Source organism: Salmo trutta, chromosome 21, assembly GCF_901001165.1.
Source record: "Salmo trutta chromosome 21, fSalTru1.1, whole genome shotgun sequence".
Classification (NCBI taxonomy): domain Eukaryota; kingdom Metazoa; phylum Chordata; class Actinopteri; order Salmoniformes; family Salmonidae; genus Salmo; species Salmo trutta.
Genome location: NC_042977.1, coordinates 49,124,797 through 49,150,914, shown reverse-complemented (window position 1 = coordinate 49,150,914; position 26,118 = coordinate 49,124,797). Strand labels below are relative to the sequence as shown.

The 26,118-nt window shown below is 45.4% G+C and overlaps 1 protein-coding gene across 8 annotated transcripts in view; it reads left to right on the top strand.

Annotated features, from left to right (window-relative positions):
- Window positions 1-26,118, top strand: part of mtcl1 (microtubule crosslinking factor 1) — a 196,166-nt gene that overhangs the window by 108,323 nt on the left and 61,725 nt on the right. For all 8 annotated transcript variants that reach the window (XM_029706006.1, XM_029706002.1, XM_029706001.1 and 5 more), the window contains exons 4-6: window positions 18,469-18,804; window positions 19,498-19,899; window positions 20,626-21,408. In XM_029706006.1, coding sequence (XP_029561866.1) covers window positions 18,469-18,804; window positions 19,498-19,899; window positions 20,626-21,408 — 1,521 coding nt within the window. The remainder of the gene's footprint in view (window positions 1-18,468; window positions 18,805-19,497; window positions 19,900-20,625; window positions 21,409-26,118) is intronic.

The window sequence follows — 26,118 nt, the reverse complement described above, 5'->3', positions numbered from 1 at the left end:
ATAGTAATACTGTGATCATATCTATACTACTATAGTAATACTGCGATCATATCTATACTACTATAGTAATACTGTGATTATATCTACACTACTATAATAATACTGCGATCATATCTATACTACTATAATAATACTGCGATCATATCTATACTACTATAGTATTACTGTGATCATATCTATACTACTATAGTAATACTGTGATCATATCTACACTACTATAGTAATACTGTGATCATATCTACACTACTATAGTAATACTGTGATCATATCTACACTACTATAGTAATACTGTGATCATATCTACACTACTATAGTAATACTGTGAGCATATCTATACTACTATAGTAATTCTGTGATCATATCTACACTACTATAGTAATACTGTGAGCATATCTACACTACTATAGTAATACTGTGATCATATCTACACTACTATAGTAATACTGTGAGCATATCTACACTACTATAGTAATACTGTGAGCATATCTATACTACTATAGTAATACTGTGATCATATCTACACTACTATAGTAATACTGTGAGCATATCTACACTACTATAGTAATACTGTGAGCATATCTATACTACTATAGTAATACTGTGATCATATCTACACTACTATAGTAATACTGTGAGCATATATACACTACTATAGTAATACTGTGAGCATATCTATACTACTATAGTAATACTGTGATCATATCTACACTACTATAGTAATACTGTGAGCATATCTATACTACTATAGTAATTATGTGATCATATCTACACTACTATAGTAATACTGTGAGCATATCTACACTACTATAGTAATACTGTGATCATATCTACACTACTATAGTAATACTGTGAGCATATCTACACTACTATAGTAATACTGTGAGCATATCTATACTACTATAGTAATACTGTGATCATATCTACACTACTATAGTAATACTGTGAGCATATCTATACTACTATAGTAATTATGTGATCATATCTACACTACTATAGTAATACTGTGATCATATCTACACTACTATAGTAATACTGTGATCATATCTACACTACTATAGTAATACTGTGAGCATATCTACACTACTATAGTAATACTGTGAGCATATCTATACTACTATAGTAATACTGTGATCATATCTACACTACTATAGTAATACTGTGAGCATATCTACACTACTATAGTAATACTGTGAGCATATCTATACTACTATAGTAATACTGTGATCATATCTACACTACTATAGTAATACTGTGAGCATATCTACACTACTATAGTAATACTGTGAGCATATCTATACTACTATAGTAATACTGTGAGCATATCTACACTACTATAGTAATACTGTGATCATATCTACACTACTATAGTAATACTGTGATCATATCTACACTACTATAGTAATACTGTGATCATATCTACACTACTATACTAATACGGTGATCATATCTACACTACTATAGTAATACTGTGATCATATCTATACTACTATAGTAATACTGTGAGCATATCTACACTACTATAGTAATATTGTGAGCATATCTACACTACTATAGTAATACTGTGATTATATCTATACTACTATAGTAATACTGTGATTATATCTACACTACTATAGTAATACTGTGATCATATCTACACTACTATAGTAATACTGTGAGCATATCTATACTACTATAGTAATACTGTGATCATATCTACACTACTATAGTAATACTGTGAGCATATCTACACTACTATAGTAATACTGTGAGCATATCTACGCTACTATAGTAATACTGCGATCATATCTATACTACTATAGTAATACTGTGAGCATATCTACACTACTATAGTAATACTGTGAGCATATCTACACTACTATAGTAATACTGTGATTATATCTACACTACTATAGTAATACTGTGAGCATATCTACACTACTATAGTAATACTGTGAGCATATCTACGCTACTATAGTAATACTGCGATCATATCTATACTACTATAGTAATACTGCGATCATATCTACGCTACTATAGTAATACTGCGATCATATCTATACTACTATAGTAATACTGCGATCATATCTACACTACTATAGTAATACTGCGATCATATCTATACTACTATAGTAATACTGCGATCATATCTATACTACTATAGTAATACTGTGATCATATCTATACCACTATAGTAATACTGTGATCATATCTATGCTACTATAGTACTACAGATCACAGCCATAGAAGCTGCTGCTTAGGAAAACCGTGTGTGTGTGTGTCTGTGTGTGCCTGTGTGTTTGTAGTCTCGAGAGGCTCAGAGACAAAGCGGAACACACATTTTCTGTTGTATCCTATTCTAGTCCTTGGAGAGGAAGCAGGCTGGTTTGGGTTCTATTCTAGTCCTTGGAGAGGAAGCAGGCTGGTATGGGTTCTATTCTAGTCCTTGGAGAGGAAACAGGCCAGTTTGGGTTCTATTCTAGTCCTTGGAGAGGAAACAGGCCAGTTTGGGTTCTATTCTAGTCCTTGGAGAGGAAGCAGGCTGGTTTGAGTTCTATTCTAGTCCTTGGAGAGGAAGCAGGCTGGTTTGGGTTCTATTCTAGTCCTTGGAGAGGAAGCAGGCTGGTATGGGTTCTATTCTAGTCCTTGGAGAGGAAACAGGCCAGTTTGGGTTCTATTCTAGTCCTTGGAGAGGAAGCAGGCTGGTATAGGTTTTATTCTAGTCCTTGGAGAGGAAGCAGGCTGGTATAGGTTCTATTCTAGTCCTTGGAGAGGAAGCAGGCTGGTTTGGGTTCTATTCTAGTCCTTGGAGAGGAAGCAGGCTGGTTTGGGTTCTATTCTAGTCCTTGGAGAGGAAGCAGGCTGGTATGGGTTCTATTCTAGTCCTTGGAGAGGAAGCAGGCTGGTTTGAGTTCTATTCTCGTCCTTGGAGAGGAAGCAGGCTGGTTTGAGTTCTATTCTCGTCCTTGGAGAGGAAGCAGGCTGGTATGGGTTCTATTCTAGTCCTTGGAGAGGAAGCAGGCTGGTTTGAGTTCTATTCTCGTCCTTGGAGAGGAAGCAGGCTGGTTTGGGTTCTATTCTAGTCCTTGGAGAGGAAGCAGGCTGGTTTGGGTTCTATTCTAGTCCTTGGAGAGGAAGCAGGCTGGTTTGGGTTCTATTCTAGTCCTTGGAGAGGAAGCAGGCTGGTATAGGTTCTATTCTAGTCCTTGGAGAGGAAGCAGGCTGGTATAGGTTCTATTCTAGTCCTTGGAGAGGAAGCAGGCTGGTTTGGGTTCTATTCTAGTCCTTGGAGAGGAAGCAGGCTGGTTTGGGTTCTATTCTAGTCCTTGGAGAGGAAGCAGGCTGGTTTGAGTTCTATTCTAGTCCTTGGAGAGGAAGCAGGCCAGTTTGAGTTCTATTCTAGTCCTTGGAGAGGAAGCAGGCTGGTTTGAGTTCTATTCTAGTCCTTGGAGAGGAAGCAGGCTGGTTTGAGTTCTATTCTAGTCATTGGAGAGGAAACAGGCCAGTTTGAGTTCTATTCTAGTCCTTGGAGAGGAAGCAGGCTGGTTTGGGTTCTATTCTAGTCCTTGGAGAGGAAGCAGGCTGGTTTGAGTTCTATTCTAGTCATTGGAGAGGAAACAGGCCAGTTTGAGTTCTATTCTAGTCCTTGGAGAGGAAGCAGGCTGGTTTGGGTTCTATTCTAGTCCTTGGAGAGGAAGCAGGCTGGTTTGGGTTCTATACTAGTCCTTGGAGAGGAAGCAGGCTGGTTTGGGTTCTATTCTCGTCCTTGGAGAGGAAGCAGGCTGGTATGGGTTCTATTCTAGTCCTTGGAGAGGAAGCAGGCTGATATGGGCTTGTTCTGTGTATGTAGGCTATGTCATAGTGGCTGGAGACTTACCTCAGCCACATGGGGATACAGAATTTCATGTGCGATTGTGATGTCAGCGCTAGACATTTACAGCGCTACACATTTAGCCTCCTCACTGTATGTGAGTGTACTATTGCCTCTGTCAAGAGGTCCAAGCTTTAATTGTACTGATGGTTGCACACTCACCCTTTAAGCACAAGGTTGTTGGTTCAAGCCCTGCTCTGGCTGTTCCCTCTCAGTTACTACAGTACATGCATTGCGCGAACACACACACACCAATTCTCCTCTACTAGGCCCAGAATAGGTTCTGTTTGCTTCTAGCAGAACTCGGCTAGGCCGAAAGTAAACATCTATGCTCGCATATCTTAAAAGACCTTTGCTTGAAAAACGTTTGTCCCTCTCGAGACACCGTAGCTACTACATAGCCAGTAACACTTCCTCAAAATAGTCTGGATTAATTTAAAACAAATCTATCATTAAATTTGACTTTTTTTGAGGAGGATGTCTTAGTCAAACAATTTTACATCTAGCTAAGATGTTTGGTGCTGTCACGGCTGTTCAAAGGATCGGACCAAAATGCAGCGTGTTCGTAGTTCCACATAGTTTATTTACCGTGAAACAAAATGCAAACACTAAATACTTGAATACACAAAACAACAAACCGTGACGCAGAGAGGAAAACACACTACTCAAGAATTAATCACCCACAAAAACAGGTGGGACAAACATCAACTTAAATATGACCTCCAATTAGAGACAACGACAACCGGCTGCCTCTAATTGGAGATCATACCAAACAAAAACCAACATAGAAATACCAAACTAGAAACTGAACATAGAAATACAAAAGATAGACAAACACCCCCCTGTCACGCCCTTACCTACTCTACCATAGAAAATAACAACTTACTATGGTCAGGATGTGACAGGTGCAGTATTTCTCAAGTGATAAAATGTGCATGAAAGCTAGTTGTCTCTCCATACTTCTCATACCTACTATTGACCAATTACTGACGAAGTGGTGTAGACTTCGGCAACCGATCTTCGACTTGCCTCAAGAAAACACCAAAAACTAATACAAATTTTCAAAATCTTGTTGTAATATTAATAATATTATGCAGAAAACCATTTTGACTGGCTAGCATGTTGACTGGCTAGCATGTTGACTGGCAGGCATGTTGACTGGCTAGCATGTTGACTGGCTAGCATGTTGACAGGCTAGCATGTTGACTGGCTAGCATGTTGACTGGCTAGCATGTTGACAGGCTAGCACGTTGACTGGCTAGCATGTTGACTGGCTAGCATGTTGACAGGCTAGCATGTTGACTGGCTAGCATGTTGACTGGCTAGCATGTTGACTGGCAGGCATGTTGACTGGCTAGCATGTTGACTGGCTAGCATGTTGACAGGCTAGCATGTTGACTGGCTAGCATGTTGACTGGCTAGCATGTTGACAGGCTAGCATGTTGACTGGCTAGCATGTTGACTGGCTAGCATGTTGACAGGCTAGCATGTTGACTGGCTAGCATGTTGACTGGCTAGCATGTTGACAGGCTAGCATGTTGACTGGCTAGCATGTTGACTGGCTAGCATGTTGACTGGCTAGCATGTGACAGGCTAGCATGTTGACTGGCTAGCATGTTGACTGGCTAGCATGTTGACAGGCTAGCATGTTGACTGGCTAGCATGTTGACTGGCTAGCATGTTGACTGGCTAGCATGTTGACTGGCTAGCATGTTGACTGGCTAGCATGTTGACAGGCTAGCATGTTGACTGGCTAGCATGTTGACTGGCTAGCATGTTGACAGGCTAGCATGTTGACTGGCTAGCATGTTGACTGGCTAGCATGTGACAGGGTAGCATGTTGACTGGCTAGCATGTTGACAGGCTAGCATGTTGACTGGCTAGCATGTTGACTGGCTAGCATGTGACAGGCTAGCATGTTGACAGGCTAGCATGTGACAGGCTTTAATGCAGAGCTCTGAAGTGGTGTGAAAAGATTCAGGAACAGGTTGTTGTGTGTGGTTATTTAATCCCAGCTGGGCACACACTGGTTGAATCAACATTGTTTGCACGTCATTTCAATGAAATTACGTTGAACCAACGCGGAATAAACGTTGAATTGACGTCTGTGCCCAATTTAACTATACGTTCGTGTACATATTACCTCAATTGGGTCGACCAACCAGTGCTCCCGCACATTGGCTAACTGGGCTATCTGCATTGTGTCCCACCCACCACCCGCCAACTCCGCTTTTACGCTACTGCTACTCTCTGTTCATCATATATGCAGAGTCACTTTAACCATATCTACATGTACATACTACCTCAATCAGCCTGACTAACCGGTGTCTGTATGTAGCCTCGCTACTTTATATAGCCTGTATTTTTACTGTTGTTTTATTTATTTACTTACCTATTGTTCAACTAATACCTTTTTTGCACTATTGGTTAGAGCCTGTAAGTAAGCATTTCACAATAACATTCTGATATTGATATGTTTGACCTTGGTTACTTGTGTTAAACACTTTTGGTATTTATTGGTATTTATTAGCAAAAGTAGCAGCTACTCTTCCTGGGGGTTTATTATGGATCCCCATTAGTTCCTGCCAAGGCAGCGGCTACTCTTCCTGGGGTTTATTATGGATCCCCATTAGTTCCTGCCAAGGCAGCGGCTACTCTTCCTGGGGTTTATTATGGATCCCCATTAGTTCCTGCCAAGGCAGCGGCTACTCTTCCTGGGGTTTATTATGGATCCCCATTAGTTCCTGCCAAGGCAGCGGCTACTCTTCCTGGGGTTTATTATGGATCCCCATTAGTTCCTGCCAAGGCAGCAGCTACTCTTCCTGGGGTTTATTATGGATCCTCATTAGTTCCTGCCAAGGCAGCGGCTACTCTTCCTGGGGTTTATTATGGATCCCCATTAGTTCCTGCCAAGGCAGCGGCTACTCTTCCTGGGGTTTATTATGGATCCCCATTAGTTCCTGCCAAGGCAGCGGCTACTCTTCCTGGGGTTTATTATGGTGCCCCATCAGTTCCTGCCAAGGCAGCGGCTACTCTTCCTGGGGGCTTATTATGGATCCCCATTAGTTCCTGCCAAGGCAGCTACTCTTCCTGGGGTTTATTATGGATCCCCATTAGTTCCTGCCAAGGCAGCAGCTACTCTTCCTGGGGGTTTATTATGGATCCCCATTAGTTCCTGCCAAGGCAGCGGCTACTCTTCCTGGGGGTTTATTATGGATCCCCATTAGTTCCTGCCAAGGCAGCGGCTACTCTTCCTGGGGTTTATTATGGATCCCCATTAGTTCCTGCCAAGGCAGCGGCTACTCTTCCTGGGGTTTATTATGGATCACCATTAGTTCCTGTCAAGGCAGCGGCTACTCTTCCTGGGGTTTATTATGGTGCCCCATTAGTTCCTGCCACGGCAGCGGCTACTCTTCCTGGGGTTTCTTATGGATCCCCATTAGTTCCTGCCAAGGCAGCAGCTACTCTTCCTGGGGGTTTATTATGGATCCCCATTAGTTCCTGCCAAGGCAGCGGCTACTCTTCCTGGGGTTTATTATTGATCCCCATTAGTTCCTGCCAAGGCAGCGGCTACTCTTCCTGGGGTTTATTATGGATCCCCATTAGTTCCTGCCACGGCAGCGGCTACTCTTCCTGGGGTTTCTTATGGATCCCCATTAGTTCCTGCCAAGGCAGCAGCTACTCTTCCTGGGGGTTTATTATGGATCCCCATTAGTTCCTGCCAAGGCAGCAGCTACTCTTCCTGGGGTTTATTATTGATCCCCATTAGTTCTTGCCAAGGCAGCAGCTACTCTTCCTGGGGTTTTTTATGGATCCCCATTAGTTCCTACCAAGGAAGCAGCTACTCTTCCTGGGGTTTATTATGGATCCTTATTAGTTCCTGCCAAGGCAGCAGCTACTCTTCCTGGGGTTTATTATGGATCCCCATTAGTTCCTGCCAAGGCAGCAGCTACTCTTCCTGGGGTTTATTATGGATCCCCATTAGTTCCTGCCAAGGCAGCAGCTACTCTTCCTGGGGTTTATTATGGTGCCCCATTAGTTCCTGCCAAGGCAGCAGCTACTCTTCCTGGGGTTTATTATGGATCACCATTAGTTCCTGTCAAGGCAGCGGCTACTCTTCCTGGGGTTTATTATGGTGCCCCATTAGTTCCTGCCACGGCAGCGGCTACTCTTCCTGGGGTTTCTTATGGATCCCCATTAGTTCCTGCCAAGGCAGCAGCTACTCTTCCTGGGGGTTTATTATGGATCCCCATTAGTTCCTGCCAAGGCAGCGGCTACTCTTCCTGGGGTTTATTATTGATCCCCATTAGTTCCTGCCAAGGCAGCGGCTACTCTTCCTGGGGTTTATTATGGATCCCCATTAGTTCCTGCCACGGCAGCGGCTACTCTTCCTGGGGTTTCTTATGGATCCCCATTAGTTCCTGCCAAGGCAGCAGCTACTCTTCCTGGGGGTTTATTATGGATCCCCATTAGTTCCTGCCAAGGCAGCATCTACTCTTCCTGGGGTTTATTATTGATCCCCATTAGTTCTTGCCAAGGCAGCAGCTACTCTTCCTGGGGTTTTTTATGGATCCCCATTAGTTCCTACCAAGGAAGCAGCTACTCTTCCTGGGGTTTATTATGGATCCTTATTAGTTCCTGCCAAGGCAGCAGCTACTCTTCCTGGGGTTTATTATGGATCCCCATTAGTTCCTGCCAAGGCAGCAGCTACTCTTCCTGGGGTTTATTATGGATCCCCATTAGTTCCTGCCAAGGCAGCAGCTACTCTTCCTGGGGTTTATTATGGTGCCCCATTAGTTCCTGCCAAGGCAGCAGCTACTCTTCCTGGGGTTTATTATGGTGCCCCATTAGTTCCTGCAAAGGCAGCGGCTACTCTTCCTGGGGAATTATTATGGATCCCCATTAGTTCCTGCCAAGGCAGCAGCTACTCTTCCTGGGGGTTTATTATGGATCCCCATTAGTTCCTGCCAAGGCAGCGGCTACTCTTCCTGGGGGTTTATTATGGATCCCCATTAGTTCCTGCCAAGGCAGCGGCTACTCTTCCTGGTTTATTATGGATCACCATTAGTTCCTGTCAAGGCAGCGGCTACTCTTCCTGGGGTTTATTATGGTGCCCCATTAGTTCCTGCCACGGCAGCGGCTACTCTTCCTGGGGTTTCTTATGGATCCCCATTAGTTCCTGCCAAGGCAGCAGCTACTCTTCCTGGGGGTTTATTATGGATCCCCATTAGTTCCTGCCAAGGCAGCGGCTACTCTTCCTGGGGTTTATTATTGATCCCCATTAGTTCCTGCCAAGGCAGCGGCTACTCTTCCTGGGGTTTATTATGGATCCCCATTAGTTCCTGCCACGGCAGCGGCTACTCTTCCTGGGGGTTTATTATGGATCCCCATTAGTTCCTGCCAAGGCAGCAGCTACTCTTCCTGGGGTTTATTATTGATCCCCATTAGTTCTTGCCAAGGCAGCAGCTACTCTTCCTGGGGTTTATTATTGATCCCCATTAGTTCTTGCCAAGGCAGCGGCTACTCTTCCTGGGGTTTCTTATGGATCCCCATTAGTTCCTGCCAAGGCAGCAGCTACTCTTCCTGGGGGTTTATTATGGATCCCCATTAGTTCCTGCCAAGGCAGCAGCTACTCTTCCTGGGGTTTATTATTGATCCCCATTAGTTCTTGCCAAGGCAGCAGCTACTCTTCCTGGGGTTTTTTATGGATCCCCATTAGTTCCTACCAAGGAAGCAGCTACTCTTCCTGGGGTTTATTATGGATCCTTATTAGTTCCTGCCAAGGCAGCAGCTACTCTTCCTGGGGTTTATTATGGATCCCCATTAGTTCCTGCCAAGGCAGCAGCTACTCTTCCTGGGGTTTATTATGGATCCCCATTAGTTCCTGCCAAGGCAGCAGCTACTCTTCCTGGGGTTTATTATGGTGCCCCATTAGTTCCTGCCAAGGCAGCAGCTACTCTTCCTGGGGTTTATTATGGTGCCCCATTAGTTCCTGCAAAGGCAGCGGCTACTCTTCCTGGGGAATTATTATGGATCCCCATTAGTTCCTGCCAAGGCAGCAGCTACTCTTCCTGGGGGTTTATTATGGATCCCCATTAGTTCCTGCCAAGGCAGCGGCTACTCTTCCTGGGGGTTTATTATGGATCCCCATTAGTTCCTGCCAAGGCAGCGGCTACTCTTCCTGGGGTTTATTATGGATCCCCATTAGTTCCTGCCAAGGCAGCAGCTACTCTTCCTGGGGTTTATTATGGATCCCCATTAGTTCCTGTCAAGGCAGCGGCTACTCTTCCTGGGGTTTCTTATTGATCCCCATTAGTTCCTGCCAAGGCAGCAGCTACTCTTCCTGGGGGTTTATTATGGATCCCCATTAGTTCCTGCCAAGGCAGCAGCTACTCTTCCTGGGGTTTATTATGGATCCCCATTAGTTCCTGCCAAGGCAGCAGCTACTCTTCCTGGGGTTTATTATTGATCCCCATTAGTTCCCGCCAAGGCAGCAGCTACTCTTCCTGGGGTTTATTATGGATCCCCATTAGCCAAGGCAGCAGCTACTCTTCCTGGGGTTTATTATGGATCCCCATTAGTTCCTGCCAAGGCAGCAGCTACTCTTCCTGGGGTTTATTATGGATCCCATTAGTTCCTGCCAAGGCAGCAGCTACTCTTCCTGGGGTTTATTATGGATCCCCATTAGCCAAGGCAGCAGCTACTCTTCCTGGGGTTTATTGTGGATCCCATTAATTCCTGCCAAGGCAGCAGCTACTCTTCCTGGGGTTTATTATGGATCCCCATTAGTTCCTGCCAAGGCAGCAGCTACTCTGCCTGGGGTTTATTATGGATCCCTATTAGTTCCTGCCAAGGCAGCAGCTACTCTTCCTGGGGTTTATTATGGATCCGCATTAGTTCCTGCCAAGTCAGCGGCTACTCTTCCTGGGGTTTATTATTGATCCCCATTAGTTCCTGCCAAGGCAGCAGCTACTCTTCCTGGGGTTTATTATGGATCCCCATTAGCCAAGGCAGCAGCTACTCTTCCTGGGGTTTATTATGGATCCCCATTAGTTCCTGCCAAGGCAGCGGCTACTCTTCCTGGGGTTTATTATGGATCCCCATTAGTTCCTGCCAAGGCAGCAGCTACTCTTCCTGGGGTTTATTATGGATCCCCATTAGTTCCTGCCAAGGCAGCGGCTACTCTTCCTGGGGTTTATTATTGATCCCCATTAGTTCCCGCCAAGGCAGCAGCTACTCTTCCTGGGGTTTATTATGGTTCCCCATTAGCCAAGGCAGCAGATACTCTTCCTGGGGTTTATTATGGATCCCCATTAGTTCCTGCCAAGGCAGCAGCTACTCTTCCTGTGGTTTATTATGGATCCCATTATTTCCTGCCAAGGCAGCAGCTACTCTTCCTGGGGTTTATTATGGATCCCCATTAGCCAAGGCAGCAGCTACTCTTCCTGGGGTTTATTGTGGATCCCATTAATTCCTGCCAAGACAGCAGCTACTCTTCCTGGGGTTTATTATGGATCCCTATTAGTTCCTGCCAAGGCAGCAGCTACTCTTCCTGGGGTTTATTATGGATCCCCATTAGTTCCTGCCAAGGCAGCGGCTACTCTTCCTGGGGTTTATTATTGATCCCCATTAGTTCCTGCCAAGGCAGCAGCTACTCTTCCTGGGGTTTATTATGGATCCCCATTAGCCAAGGCAGCAGCTACTCTTCCTGGGGTTTATTATGGATCCCCATTAGTTCCTGCCAAGGCAGCGGCTACTCTTCCTGGGGTTTATTATGGATCCCCATTAGTTCCTGCCAAGGCAGCAGCTACTCTTCCTGGGGGTTTATTATGGATCCCCATTAGTTCCTGCCAAGGCAGCGGCTACTCTTCCTGGGGGTTTATTATGGATCCCCATTAGTTCCTGCCAAGGCAGCGGCTACTCTTCCTGGGGGTTTATTATGGATCCCCATTAGTTCCTGCCAAGGCAGCGGCTACTCTTCCTGGGGTTTATTATGGATCCCCATTAGTTCCTGCCAAGACAGCGGCTACTCTTCCTGGGGTTTATTATGGATCACCATTAGTTCCTGTCAAGGCAGCGGCTACTCTTCCTGGGGGTCTATTATGGTGCCCCATTAGTTCCTGCCAAGGCAGCGGCTACTCTTCCTGGGGTTTATTATGGATCCCCATTAGTTCCTGCCAAGGCAGCGGCTACTCTTACTGGGATTTATTATGGATCCCCATTAGTTCCTGCCAAGGCAGCGGCTACTCTTCCTGGGGTTTATTATGGATCCCCATTAGTTCCTGCCAAGGCAGCGGCTACTCTTCCTGGGGTTTATTATGGATCCCCATTAGTTCCTGCCACGGCAGCGGCTACTCTTCCTGGGGTTTAATATGGATCCTTATTAGTTCCTGCCAAGGCAGCAGCTACTCTTCCTTAGGTTTATTATGGATCCCCATTAGTTCCTGCCAAGGCAGCAGCTACTCTTCCTGGGGTTTATTATGGATCCACATTAGTTCCTGCCAAGGCAGCAGCTACTCTTCCTGGGGTTTATTATTGATCCCCATTAGTTCCTGCCAAGGCAGCAGCTACTCTTCCTGGGGTTTATTATGGATCCCCATTAGCCAAGGCAGCAGCTACTCTTCCTGGGGTTTATTATGGATCCCCATTAGTTCCTGCCAAGGCAGCAGCTACTCTTCCTGGGGTTTATTATGGATCCCATTAGTTCCTGCCAAGGCAGCAGCTACTCTTCCTGGGGTTTATTATGGATCCCCATTAGCCAAGGCAGCAGCTACTCTTCCTGGGGTTTATTATGGATCCCATTAATTCCTGCCAAGGCAGCAGCTACTCTTCCTGGGGTTTATTATGGATCCCCATTAGTTCCTGCCAAGGCAGCAGCTACTCTTCCTGGGGTTTATTATGGATCCCCATTAGTTCCTGCCAAGGCAGCAGCTACTCTTCCTGGGGTTTATTATGGATCCCCATTAGCCAAGGCAGCAGCTACTCTTCCTGGGGTTTATTGTGGATCCCATTAATTCCTGCCAAGGCAGCAGCTACTCTTCCTGGGGTTTATTATGGATCCCCATTAGTTCCTGCCAAGGCAGCAGCTACTCTTCCTGGGGTTTATTATGGATCCCTATTATTTCCTGCCAAGGCAGCAGCTACTCTTCCTGGGGTTTATTATGGATCCCCATTAGTTCCTGCCAAGGCAGCGGCTACTCTTCCTGGGGTTTATTATTGATCCCCATTAGTTCCTGCCAAGGCAGCAGCTACTCTTCCTGGGGTTTATTATGGATCCCCATTAGCCAAGGCAGCAGCTACTCTTCCTGGGGTTTATTATGGATCCCCATTAGTTCCTGCCAAGGCAGCGGCTACTCTTCCTGGGGTTTATTATGGATCCCCATTAGTTCCTGCCAAGGCAGCAGCTACTCTTCCTGGGGGTTTATTATGGATCCCCATTAGTTCCTGCCAAGGCAGCAGCTACTCTTCCTGGGGGTTTATTATGGATCCCCATTAGTTCCTGCCAAGGCAGCGGCTACTCTTCCTGGGGGTTTATTATGGATCCCCATTAGTTCCTGCCAAGGCAGCGGCTACTCTTCCTGGGGTTTATTATGGATCCCCATTAGTTCCTGCCAAGGCAGCAGCTACTCTTCCTGGGGTTTATTATGGATCCCCATTAGTTCCTGCCAAGACAGCGGCTACTCTTCCTGGGGTTTATTATGGATCACCATTAGTTCCTGTCAAGGCAGCGGCTACTCTTCCTGGGGGTCTATTATGGTGCCCCATTAGTTCCTGCCAAGGCAGCGGCTACTCTTCCTGGGGTTTATTATGGATCCCCATTAGTTCCTGCCAAGGCAGCGGCTACTCTTCCTGGGATTTATTATGGATCCCCATTAGTTCCTGCCAAGGCAGCGGCTACTCTTCCTGGGGTTTATTATGGATCCCCATTAGTTCCTGCCAAGGCAGCGGCTACTCTTCCTGGGGTTTATTATGGATCCCCATTAGTTCCTGCCACGGCAGCGGCTACTCTTCCTGGGGTTTCTTATGGATCCCCATTAGTTCCTGCCAAGGCAGCAGCTACTCTTCCTGGGGGTTTATTATGGATCCCCATTAGTTCCTGCCAAGGCAGCAGCTACTCTTCCTGGGGTTTATTATTGATCCCCATTAGTTCTTGCCAAGGAAGCAGCTACTCTTCCTGGGGTTTATTATGGATCCTTATTAGTTCCTGCCAAGGCAGCAGCTACTCTTCCTGGGGTTTATTATGGATCCCCATTAGTTCCTGCCAAGGCAGCAGCTACTCTTCCTGGGGTTTATTATGGATCCACATTAGTTCCTGCCAAGGCAGCAGCTACTCTTCCTGGGGTTTATTATTGATCCCCATTAGTTCCTGCCAAGGCAGCAGCTACTCTTCCTGGGGTTTATTATGGATCCCCATTAGCCAAGGCAGCAGCTACTCTTCCTGGGGTTTATTATGGATCCCCATTAGTTCCTGCCAAGGCAGCAGCTACTCTTCCTGGGGTTTATTATGGATCCCATTAGTTCCTGCCAAGACAGCAGCTACTCTTCCTGGGGTTTATTATGGATCCCCATTAGCCAAGGCAGCAGCTACTCTTCCTGGGGTTTATTATGGATCCCATTAATTCCTGCCAAGGCAGCAGCTACTCTTCCTGGGGTTTATTATGGATCCCCATTAGTTCCTGCCAAGGCAGCAGCTACTCTTCCTGGGGTTTATTATGGATCCCTATTAGTTCCTGCCAAGGGAGCAGCTACTCTTCCTGGGGTTTATTATGGATCCCCATTAGTTCCTGCCAAGGCAGCGGCTACTCTTCCTGGGGTCCACACTGGAGCACGGAGCTATGTTGTACATTCAGGGTTCCTCCTTACATCAACTCAAGCAACATGTTGCCTTCACTGATCTGGATGAACCCCCCCGAAACGTGGAAATATATTTTAACCATGTGGTTTTCTCAGGTTAATGTAAGACGTTTTGGCAGCTGTATTCAGCCTACAAGGTCCACCGTTGCTTTTGCCTACTAGCCAAACTATAGACAGCTCAACATTTGCAATGTAACACAGTGGTTAACGTTTAACTGCAGTGAGCTAAATCAGGGTCACACAGGACGTTTATTTGGTAGTTTTAAACAAATCTACTTTGAATCAAAGGTATAAACCTCACATGTGTGAATAAAAAGATACCTGGACTATGTCAGGTATAGAGAAATTGATTCAATTCTGAGTTTGCATCCGAATTTTAAACTTTATTTAACTATAGACAGCTCAACATTTGCTAGCTAACACAGTGGTTAACCTTTAACTGCAGTGAGCTAAATCAGGGTCACACAGGACGTTTTGCATCCTAATTTTACACTTTATATACATCACAGAAGACAGAAATATAATAAAACCGTTTCACATAGAAACACTGGATTTTCGGTGTAAAAATGTTTTTTTGTTTATTAATTTATGAAATGATGAAACTGTCACAGGTTCTGTGTTATTTGATTGTTGTTTCCTTGGTTACCGCTGGTTCCCCTTACCCTGTTTTCTAGTTTCCAGGTTACCCTGATTTATTACTTATTGGATTCACCTGTGTTTAATTACCTTCTCTGTTCTGGCCTGTATCTTCGCTCAGGACTCATGTTTTATTTGTGTGTTCTTGTGCTGTTGCCTTGTTTCTGTTAAGACTCTTAAGTAAAAGATTTGGATTTACCCTTACCTCTACTTGCTGTGTTTCTCTGCGCTTGGGTTCGAGTTCGTACTAGCATTATCTTTACAGAAACATATCAATAACATTCCACCCATGAGGCCACTAGGGGGCGCTTTGGTAATTTACATGCAGGAAATTACCAAAATAAATAAAAAGCTAAATAAAACACTGTTTCTGGCATCTAAGAAACATTTATTTAGCATGTTAAACAAGTTCTTATTTTCTCGTATTATTTCAGGATTCCTCCAGTCCGGTAATATGCTTTGCTTTCTGCATGGACATGAAATATATGTAACATTAGCTACCGAGATGTAACATGGCAACCTTAGAATGTTGCTAGGGGTAATTACCCAAAAATGTGTTATGATTTCAAAATCGTACCTTTGATATATAATATTAAATTAAATGTGCACATTTTCCACGTTTTGAATCAGACAGTGTTCATGTTCATAACATTATCTACGTAATGATATTGAAACTTTACAGTTTTGTTTTCTGGGTCACTGTCACATCCTGACCCTAGTAAGATGTCATTTTCTATAGTAGAGTAGGTCAGGGCGTGACAGGGGGTGTTTTGGGTTTTCTATGTTTTCTATTTCTATGTTTGAGTTCTGGTTTTTATGTTTCTATGTTGGGGTTGTTTGGGTTGATCTCCAATTGGAGGCAGCTGCTCCTCGTTGCCACTAATTGGAGATCGTATTTAAGTGGTGTTTTTTTTTCTTCCTGTTTTTGTGGGTGATTATCTTTTGAGTGGTGTGGTTTCCCCCTCTCTGTGTCACGTTTTGTTGTTTTTTTGTGTATTCAAGTATTTTCATGTATTGCATTTAGTTTCACTATAAATAATATATGTGGAACTACGAACACGCTGCATTTTGGTCCGATCCTTCAAACAGCCGTGACAGTCACAGAATACCTTTTCTCGAGCATTTTTAGACTAAATGACATGTAATGCTTCAGCCACCTGAGTTATGCTGGTCTATACTGTAGAATATTGCTAAATAAATATCTGAGTCCCAAGTTTTACCATTTCAGTTGAATCATACATTTCTTATGAATGTAATCCGACGTTGCCGGCTATGTTACTTGTTATGACATTTCTACAGATTCCTATGAGACCACTGTGTGGCAGCTACAGGCGTGCTATAAAGTCAAACCCACATGACATTTACAATCTCCCATGGCTTAGGGAAGTACATGAAACTTCAAACCAAATCCCCAGTCTCCTCTCAACACCCAGTATATGTAGTGCTAACTTAAATAGCGTAGCGGGGCTAGCTAGTAGTGTATATGAATCGTAGACAGCCGGCCAGATGGAAAGACTGAGGGTGTTGTGACCTCGTTACACCCGCCGGGGACAGACCTTGACTCACTCACTTCCTGGTCTCAGTTTATGTTGAGCAACCCACTTGGTTACAGCACTGTAACATGGGAGTAAACACAGGACAGAAGGGGGCAACGTCTGTCTGTCTGTCTGTCTCTCTTGCTCTCTTTCTCTCTGTCTGTCTGTCTCTCTTGCTATCTCTATCGCTGTCTCTCTGTCTCTCTGTCTGACTCTGTCTGTCTGTCTCTCTTGCTCTCTTTCTATCTATCTGTCTGTCTGTCTGTCTGTGTGTGTCTCTGTCTGTCTCTCTTGCTATCTCTATCGCTGTCTGTCTGTCTGTCTGTCTGTCTGTCTGTCTGTCTGTCTGTCTGTCTGTCTGTCTGTCTCTGTGTCTGTCTGTCTCTCTCTGTCGTCTGTCTGTCTGTCTGTGTCTGTCTGTCTGTGTCTGTCTCTCTTGCTATCTCTATCTCTGTCTGTCTCTCTTGCTATCTGTCCGTCTGTCTCACTCGCTCTGTCTGTCTCTGTCTGTCTGTCTCTCTCTCTTTCTCTCTCTCTGTCTGTCTGTCTGCCTGCATGTCTGTCTGTCTTTCTGTCCGTCCGTCTGTCTGTCTGTCTGTCTCTCTTGCTATCTCTATCGCTGTCTGTCTGTCTGTCTGTCTGTCTGTCTGTCTGTCTGTCTGTCTGTCTGTCTGTCTGTCTGTCTGTCTGTCTGTCTGTCTGTCTGTCCGTCCGTCCGTCTGTCTCTCTGAACATGTAGACTTTAAACTCACTTCAAAGGAGTCCGCGCCTGCTGTCCCGACATTTACTCCTGAGGTGGTGACCTGTTGCACCCTCGACAACCACTGTGATTATTATTTGGACGTCTTGAAGAACGACCTGGCCTTAATGGCCATGTACTCTTAATCTTCACCTGGCACAGCCAGAAGAAGATTGTCCACCTGTCAGAGCCTGGTTCCTCTCAAGGTTTCTTCCAAGGTTCCTGCCATTCTAGGGTAGTTTTTCCTAGCCACCGTGCTTCTACACCTGCATTGCTTGCTGTTTGTGGTTTTAGGCTGGGTTTCTGTACAAGCACTTTGTGACAACTGCTAATGTAAAAAAGGGGCTTTATAAAATACATTTGATTGAATTTGATTGACAAGAGCTGAGCAGGAAAACCTCCGGGTCCTTGATATTATACGTACGTGTATTCTGTAAAAAAAAAAGGATAAAAGATTAAGGATTAAAACTGTATAAATCATTATCCCCACCTTGTCCTAGTTATCGTATCCATAGCCGATCATTCATTTTAACATCTTGACCATGTTCTGTTATAATCACCACCCGGCACAGCCAGAAGAGGACTGGCCACCCCTCATAGCCTGGTTCCTCTCTAGGTTTCTTCCTAGGTTTTTGGCCTTTCTAGGGAGTTTTTCCTAGGGAGTTTTTCCTAGCCACCGTGCTTCTTTCACATGCATTGCTTGCTGTTTGGGGTTTTAGGCTGGGTTTCTGTACAGCACTTTGAGATTTCAGCTGATATACGAAGGGCTATATAAATACATTTGATTTGATTTGATTTGATCAGTGTGCAGTATGTCCTCTATAACGTTTGTGATTTCTCCTTCCTTCTCACAGACCGCTTTACGGAGGAGAGGGAGCAGGGAAACGTTTAAGGACAAGAAGTATCCGAACCAGGAGGACAGTGCAGATCTCAGGTGTCAGCTGCAGTTCTCTAAGGAAGAATCGACCCTTATGCGTAAGAAGATGGCCAAGCTGGGGAGGGAGAAGGAAGAGCTTGAGCAGGAGATACAGAAGTATAAGTCAGTCTACGGGGACGTGGACAGCCCTCTACCCCTGGCAGAGCTTGCAGGTGGTGGGCCCCACAGCACCAGAGAGGCCGAACTACGGCTCAGACTCAAATTGGTGGAGGAAGAGGCTAATATTCTGGGTAGAAAGATCGTTGAACTAGAGGTAGGTGCCCTGACTATTTTACCTTTGGCTGTGTCCCCCAAATTTCACCCTTTCCCACTACTATAGACCAGGGCCCTATGCACTACTATAGACCACTACCAGGGCCCTATTCACTACTATAGACCAGGGCCCTATTCACTACTATAGACCAGGGCCCTATGCACTACTATAGACCAGGGCCCTATCCACTACTATAGACCACTACCAGGGCCCTATTCACTACTATAGACCAGGGCCCTATTCACTACTATAGACCAGGGCCCTATCCACTACTATAGACCAGGGCCCTATCCACTATTATAGACCAGGGCCCTATCCACTACTATAGACCATGGCCCTATGTACTACTATAGACCAGGGCCCTATGCACTACTATAGACCAGGGCCCTATGTACTACTATAGACCAGGGCCCTATCCACTACTATAGACCAGGGCCCTATCCACTACTATAGACCAGGTCCCTATCCACTACTATAGACCAGGTCCCTATCCACTACTTTTGAACAGGGCCCTATGCACTAACAGGGCCCTATGCATTCCCAGGGCCCGGGGGGGGGGGTGTAAAGCAGTGAACTACATAGTAAATAAGAGACCATTTCGAAAACAAACTTTCTCATCATTTTTATCTTTTTCGTAACAACAAAGAAAATAATTTCCTAAATAAAACATGACATTGTGATCATTATTATCAGGTGGAGAACCGAGGCCTGAGGGCTGAGAACGAGGACATCCGCTGCCAGTACGAGAGGGACTGTTTCGGCCGGGAGCCCTTCAGCAGCATGCCCTCCTCCCCGTACGGCGGAGACGCTCTGGAGTCTGCCGGGGAGCTGCGGCGCCACCTACAGTTTGTAGAGGAAGAGGCAGAACTTCTACGGCGGTCCATCTCGGAGATCGAGGACCACAACAAACAGCTGACCTCCGAACTGAACCGCTTCAAGTTCGGCCCGCGAGACGAGGAGGTCGATGTCGGAGTGATGCTGATGATGAAGACCGGTAACGGGGGTAACGGTGGCGGCGGGGGTAACGGGAGCGGTGTGGTGATGATGGAAGAGCTGAAAGCAGCCAGGATGCAGATCAACGAGCTCAGCGGGAAGGTGTGTTGTATGATGTACTACAGTACCCATAATGCTCTGTGTATGATGTACTACAGTACCCATAATGCTCTGTGCATTGTATCCCGTTGTTATCTTAGTAAAGACGTTTTATCTTAAGATGTCTCTGAAGCTAACATAATGGTGTCTTCTCTCTGAAGCTAACATAATGTTGTCTTCTCTCTGAAGCTAACATAATGTTGTCTTCTCTCTGAAGCTAACATAATGGTGTCTTCTCTCTGAAGCTAACATAATGGTGTACTGTCTCTGAAGCTAACATAATGTTGTATTCTCTCTGAAGCTAACATAATGGTGTACTGTCTCTGAAGCTAACATAATGTTGTCTTCTCTCTGAAGCTAACATAATGGTGTCTTCTGTCTGAAGCTAACATAATGTTGTCTTCTCTCTGAAGCTAACATAATGTTGTCTTCTCTCTGAAGCTAACATAATGGTGTCTTCTCTCTGAAGCTAACATAATGGTGTCTTCTCTCTGAAGCTAACATAATGGTGTCTTCTCTCTGAAGCTAACATAATGTTGTCTTCTCTCTGAAGCTAACATAATGTTGTCTTCTCTCTGAAGCTAACATAATGGTGTCTTCTCTCTGAAGCTAACATAATGTTGTCTTCTCTCTGAAGCTAACATAATGGTGTCTTCTCTCTGAAGCTAACATAATGGTGTCTTCTCTCTGAAGCTAACATAATGGTGTCTTGTCTCCTTACCCATCCAGGTGATGAAGCTGCAGTATGAGAACAGAGTCCTGATGTCCAACGTTCAGCGCTGTGACCTGGCCCAACACCTGGGCCTCCGCACCGGCTCCCCGCGGGACAGCGATGCAGACAGCGACGCCGGCCGCCGTGACGCCGCAGAGGAGGAAGAGACTGGGAGGCTCCTCCTTCTACACCCCAAGAGGGAGGGGCCTGTCGGCGGCGAGAGCGACTCGGAGGACCTGTTCGAGAAAACGACCACGACCTCGGGTTTCGGAAGTCACAAACCCTCGGACGAGATCAGCGGGCTCAGCATCACGGAACTAGCCAACCTCAGACGAGAAGACCGTGAGACGTTCATGAACGTCAAACGAGAAGCAGAGCGTCTTGGGAAGACCGTAGACCGTCTCATTACCGACACGGACAGTCTGATCTACGAGGGAAAGATTATCGTAACAGGAGGGGACAGTCTCTGCATAGAGGGGTTCAGAGGACACAGGGGGGAGGGAAGCGGAGAGGACAGGGGGGACACCACCATACTCCCCGAGTCCCTGCAAGACTCCCAGGTCCTGGACACTATCAACACCCGGATGAAGGTCTTCAGAACAGAGCTCCATACCTTCATGGAGAAGGTGGATCACCTGGGAGACGGGCTAAGGGAGAGGGGAGGGGACCGGGATAGGGGGGATGACCTGTCGCCCATGCCCAACCTTACAGAGTCTAGCAGCTTCCTGTCAGGGGTCACCTCCATGTCCCGAGACTCGCCCATCAGCACCCTGGGACGCGACCTGGTCACAGATTTCCAGGTAAGGAAAACAGGATGGGACACTCCTGTGACCTCTGACCTGTATCTGTCTCTATCCAGGGGTACGGCCGAAACGGCACCCTATTCCCTATCTAGTGCACTACTTTTGACCAGATCCACATGGCTTACTTTAAGCCCTTGTCTCATATAAGGAACACAGGCCTTTGACGGCTGTTCTTCATCTCACACGGTTTGAAGATAGTTTTTCCAGGTCGCACCAGTTGCGAGCCCTATGGAACCTGGTTAACAGTCCCTATATAGAGCCCTATGGAACCTGGTTAACAGTCCCTATATAGAGCCCTATGGAACCTGGTTAACAGTCCCTTTATAGAGCCCTATGGAACCTGGTTAACAGTCCCTATATAGAGCCCTATGGAACCTGGTTAACAGTCCCTATATAGAGCCCTATGGAACCTGGTCAACAGTCCCTATATAGAGCCCTATGGAACCTGGTTAACAGTCCCTATATAGAACCCTATGGAACCTGGTTAACAGTCCCTATATAGAGCCCTGTGGAACCTGGTTAACAGTCCCTATATAGAGCCCTATGGAACCTGGTTAACAGTCCCTATATAGAGCCCTATGGAACCTGGTTAACAGTCCCTATATAGAACCCTATGGAACCTGGTCAACAGTCCCTATATAGAGCCCTATGGAACCTGGTTAACAGTCCCTATATAGAGCCCTATGTAACCTGGTTAACAGTCCCTATATAGAGCCCTATGGAACCTGGTTAACAGTCCCTATATAGAGCCCTATGGAACCTGGTTAACAGTCCCTATATAGAGCCCTATGGAACCTGGTTAACAGTAGTGCACTATGAAAGGAACAAGATGCCATTTGGGTTGTAACCCAGCCCCTATACATGTCTGTACTGTATGTTATGCTGTCTTCCTGCTACATCTGAACATCAACCCCCCCTGGCTGCTACCTGATTGGCTCAAGTATCAATAAGTATCAATAAGACTCATTATAAAGTCAGTTAGATGTTATTACGGTAATAAAGAGAGGTTGAGATTTATTAATGACAGGGACATAACAAAAAGGGGGTGTTGTTTTGCAAAGCGTGAATAACTATCAGACATAAAACATGCTCACCGGATTCCTTCTGAGGCGTTATGACGCCAGAGAATTAAAAGAGCAATGCAAAGAAAGACTGAAGTGACTTTAAACTGAGGAATAGAGTTCATATGCAAAGTCATGTTTAGCCAAGGAGACAGATAGACAGTCCAGGGTCATGTTTAACCAAGGAGACAGATAGACAGTCCAGGGTCATGTTTAACCATGGAGATAGATAGACAGTCCAGGGTCATGTGTAACCAAGGAGACAGATAGACAGTCCAGGGTCATGTTTAACCAAGGAGGCAGATAGACAGTCCAGGGTCATGTTTAACCAAGGAGACAGATAGACAGTCCAGGGTCATGTTTAGCCAAGGAGACAGATAGACAGTCCAGGGTCATGTTTAGCCAAGGAGACAGATAGACAGTCCAGGGTCATGTTTAACCAAGGAGACAGATAGACGGTCCAGGGTCATTGTAACCAAGGAGACAGATCGACAGTCCAGGGTCATGTGTAACCAAGGAGACAGATAGACAGTCAAAACCCCAAGGGGAGTCTGTATAAATGGTAGAGTCCATTACTACTGGATGTAAACAGTATAAAACCCCATGGGGAGTCTGTATAAATGGTGGAGTCCATTACTACTGGATGTAAACAGTATAAAACCTCAAGGGGAGTTGTGTAAATGGTAGAGTCCATTACTACTGGATGTAAACAGTATAAAACCTCAAGGGGAGTCTGTATAAATGGTAGAGTCCATTACTACTGGATGTAAACAGTATAAAACCCCAAGGGGAGTCTGTATAAATGGTAGACTCCATTACTACTGGATGTAAACAGTATAAAACCCCATGGGGAGTTGTGTAAATGGTAGAGTCCATTACTACTGGATGTAAACAGTATAAAACCCCATGGGGAGTCTGTATAAATGGTAGAGTCCATTACTACTGGATGTAAACAGTATAAAACCCCATGGGGAGTCTGTATAAATGGTAGAGTCCATTACTACTGGATGTAAACAGTATAAAACCCCATGGGGAGTTGTGTAAATGGTAGAGTCCATTACTACTGGATGTAAACAGTATAAAACCCTGAGGGGAGTTGTGTAAATGGTAGAGTCCATTACTACTGGATGTAAAAAGTATAAAACCCCATGGGGAGTTGTGTAAATGGTAGAGTCCATTACTACTGGATGTAAACAGTATAAAACAAATTCTTATTTACAATGACAGCCTAGAAACAGTGGGTTAACTGCCTTGTTCAGGGGCAGAACGACAGATTTTTACCTTGTCAGCTCGGGGATTCAATATAGCAACCTTTCAGTTACTGGCCCAATGCTCTAACCACTAGGCTACCTGCTGCCCCACTCAGATTGAAACAGCATAAAACCCCATGGGGAGTTGTGTAAATGGTAGAATCCGTTGCTCCTGGATTTGAACTCATCCTAGTGAGCAGTCATTCGAAGAGCCATTCCCTCCCTGAGTCTTAATGTGATGCTAGCACAGCGTAGCGTAGCAAATACAAAGAACCGTTCAACACAGCTAGCAATGGCACCGTAGTCCCTATGTAGTGCACTACCTTTGACCAGGGCTCATAGGGTAACATTTGGGACATAACCCCAGGTCAGGACAGCTTTATTAAAGGACTGATCCATTCAGAACATGACCCCAGGACAGCTTTATTAAAGGACTGGTCCATTCAGAACATAACCCCAGGACAGCTTTATTACAGGACTGGTCCATTCAGAACATAACCCCAGGTCTAGACAGCTTTATTACAGGTCTGGTCCATTCAGAACATAACCCCAGGTCAGGACAGCTTTATTAAAGGACTGGTCCATTCAGAACATAACCCCAGGTCTAGACAGCTTTATTAAAGGACTGGTCCATTCAGAACATAACCCCAGGTCAGGACAGCTTTATTAAAGGACTGCTCCATTCAGGACATAACCCCAGGTCTAGACAGCTTTATTACAGGACTGGTCCATTCAGAACATAACCCCAGGTCTAGACAGCTTTATTAAAGGACTGGTCCATTCAGAACATAACCCCAGGTCAGGACAGCTTTATTACAGGACTGATCCATTCAGAACATAACCCCAGGTCAGGACAGCTTTATTACAGGACTGGTCCATTCAGAACATAACCCCAGGTCAGGACAGCTTTATTACAGGACTGGTCCATTCAGAACATAACCCCAGGACAGCTTTATTAAAGGATTGGTCCATTCAGAACATAACCCCAGGTCAGGACAGCTTTATTACAGGACTGGTCCTTTCAGAACATAACCCCAGGTCAGGACATCTTTATTAAAGGACTGGTCCATTCAGAACATAACCCCAGGTCTAGACAGCTTTATTACAGGACTGGTCCATTCAGAACATAACCCCAGGACAGCTTTATTACAGGACTGGTCCATTCAGAACATAACCCCAGGTCTAGACAGCTTTATTAAAGGACTGGTCCATTCAGAACATAACCCCAGGTCAGGGCAGCTTTATTAAAGGACTGGTCCATTCAGAACATAACCCCAGGTCAGGACAGCTTTATTACAGGACTGGTCCATTCAGAACATAACCCCAGGTCAGGACAGCTTTATTACAGGACTGGTCCATTCAGAACATAACCCCAGGTCTAGACAGCTTTATTAAAGGACTGGTCCATTCAGAACATAACCCCAGGTCAGGACAGCTTTATTAAAGGACTGGTCCATTCAGGACATAACCCCAGGTCTAGACAGCTTTATTACAGGACTGGTCCATTCAGAACATAACCCCAGGTCTAGACAGCTTTATTAAAGGACTGGTCCATTCAGAACATAACCCCAGGTCAGGACAGCTTTATTACAGGACTGATCCATTCAGAACATAACCCCAGGTCAGGACAGCTTTATTACAGGACTGGTCCATTCAGAACATAACCCCAGGTCAGGACAGCTTTATTACAGGACTGGTCCATTCAGAACATAACCCCAGGACAGCTTTATTAAAGGATTGGTCCATTCAGAACATAACCCCAGGTCAGGACAGCTTTATTACAGGACTGGTCCTTTCAGAACATAACCCCAGGTCAGGACATCTTTATTAAAGGACTGGTCCATTCAGAACATAACCCCAGGACAGCTTTATTACAGGACTGGTCCATTCAGAACATAACCCCAGGTCTAGACAGCTTTATTAAAGGACTGGTCCATTCAGAACATAACCCCAGGTCAGGACAGCTTTATTAAAGGACTAGTCCATTCAGAACATAACCCCAGGTCAGGACAGCTTTATTACAGGACTGGTCCATTCAGAACATAACCCCAGGTCAGGACAGCTTTATTACAGGACTGGTCCATTCAGAACATATCCCCAGGTCAGGACAGCTTTATTAAAGGACTGGTCCATTCAGAACATAACCCCAGGACAGCTTTATTAAAGGACTGGTCCATTCAGAACATAACCCCAAGTCAGCTTTATTAAAGGACTGGTCCATTCAGAACATAACCCCAGGTCAGGACAGCTTTATTAAAGGACTGGTCCGTTCAGAACATAACCCCAGGTCAGGACAGCTTTATTACAGGACTGGTCCACTCAGAACATAACCTCAGGACAGCTTTATTAAAGGACTGGTCCATTCAGAACATAACCCCAGGTCAGGCCCATTCAGA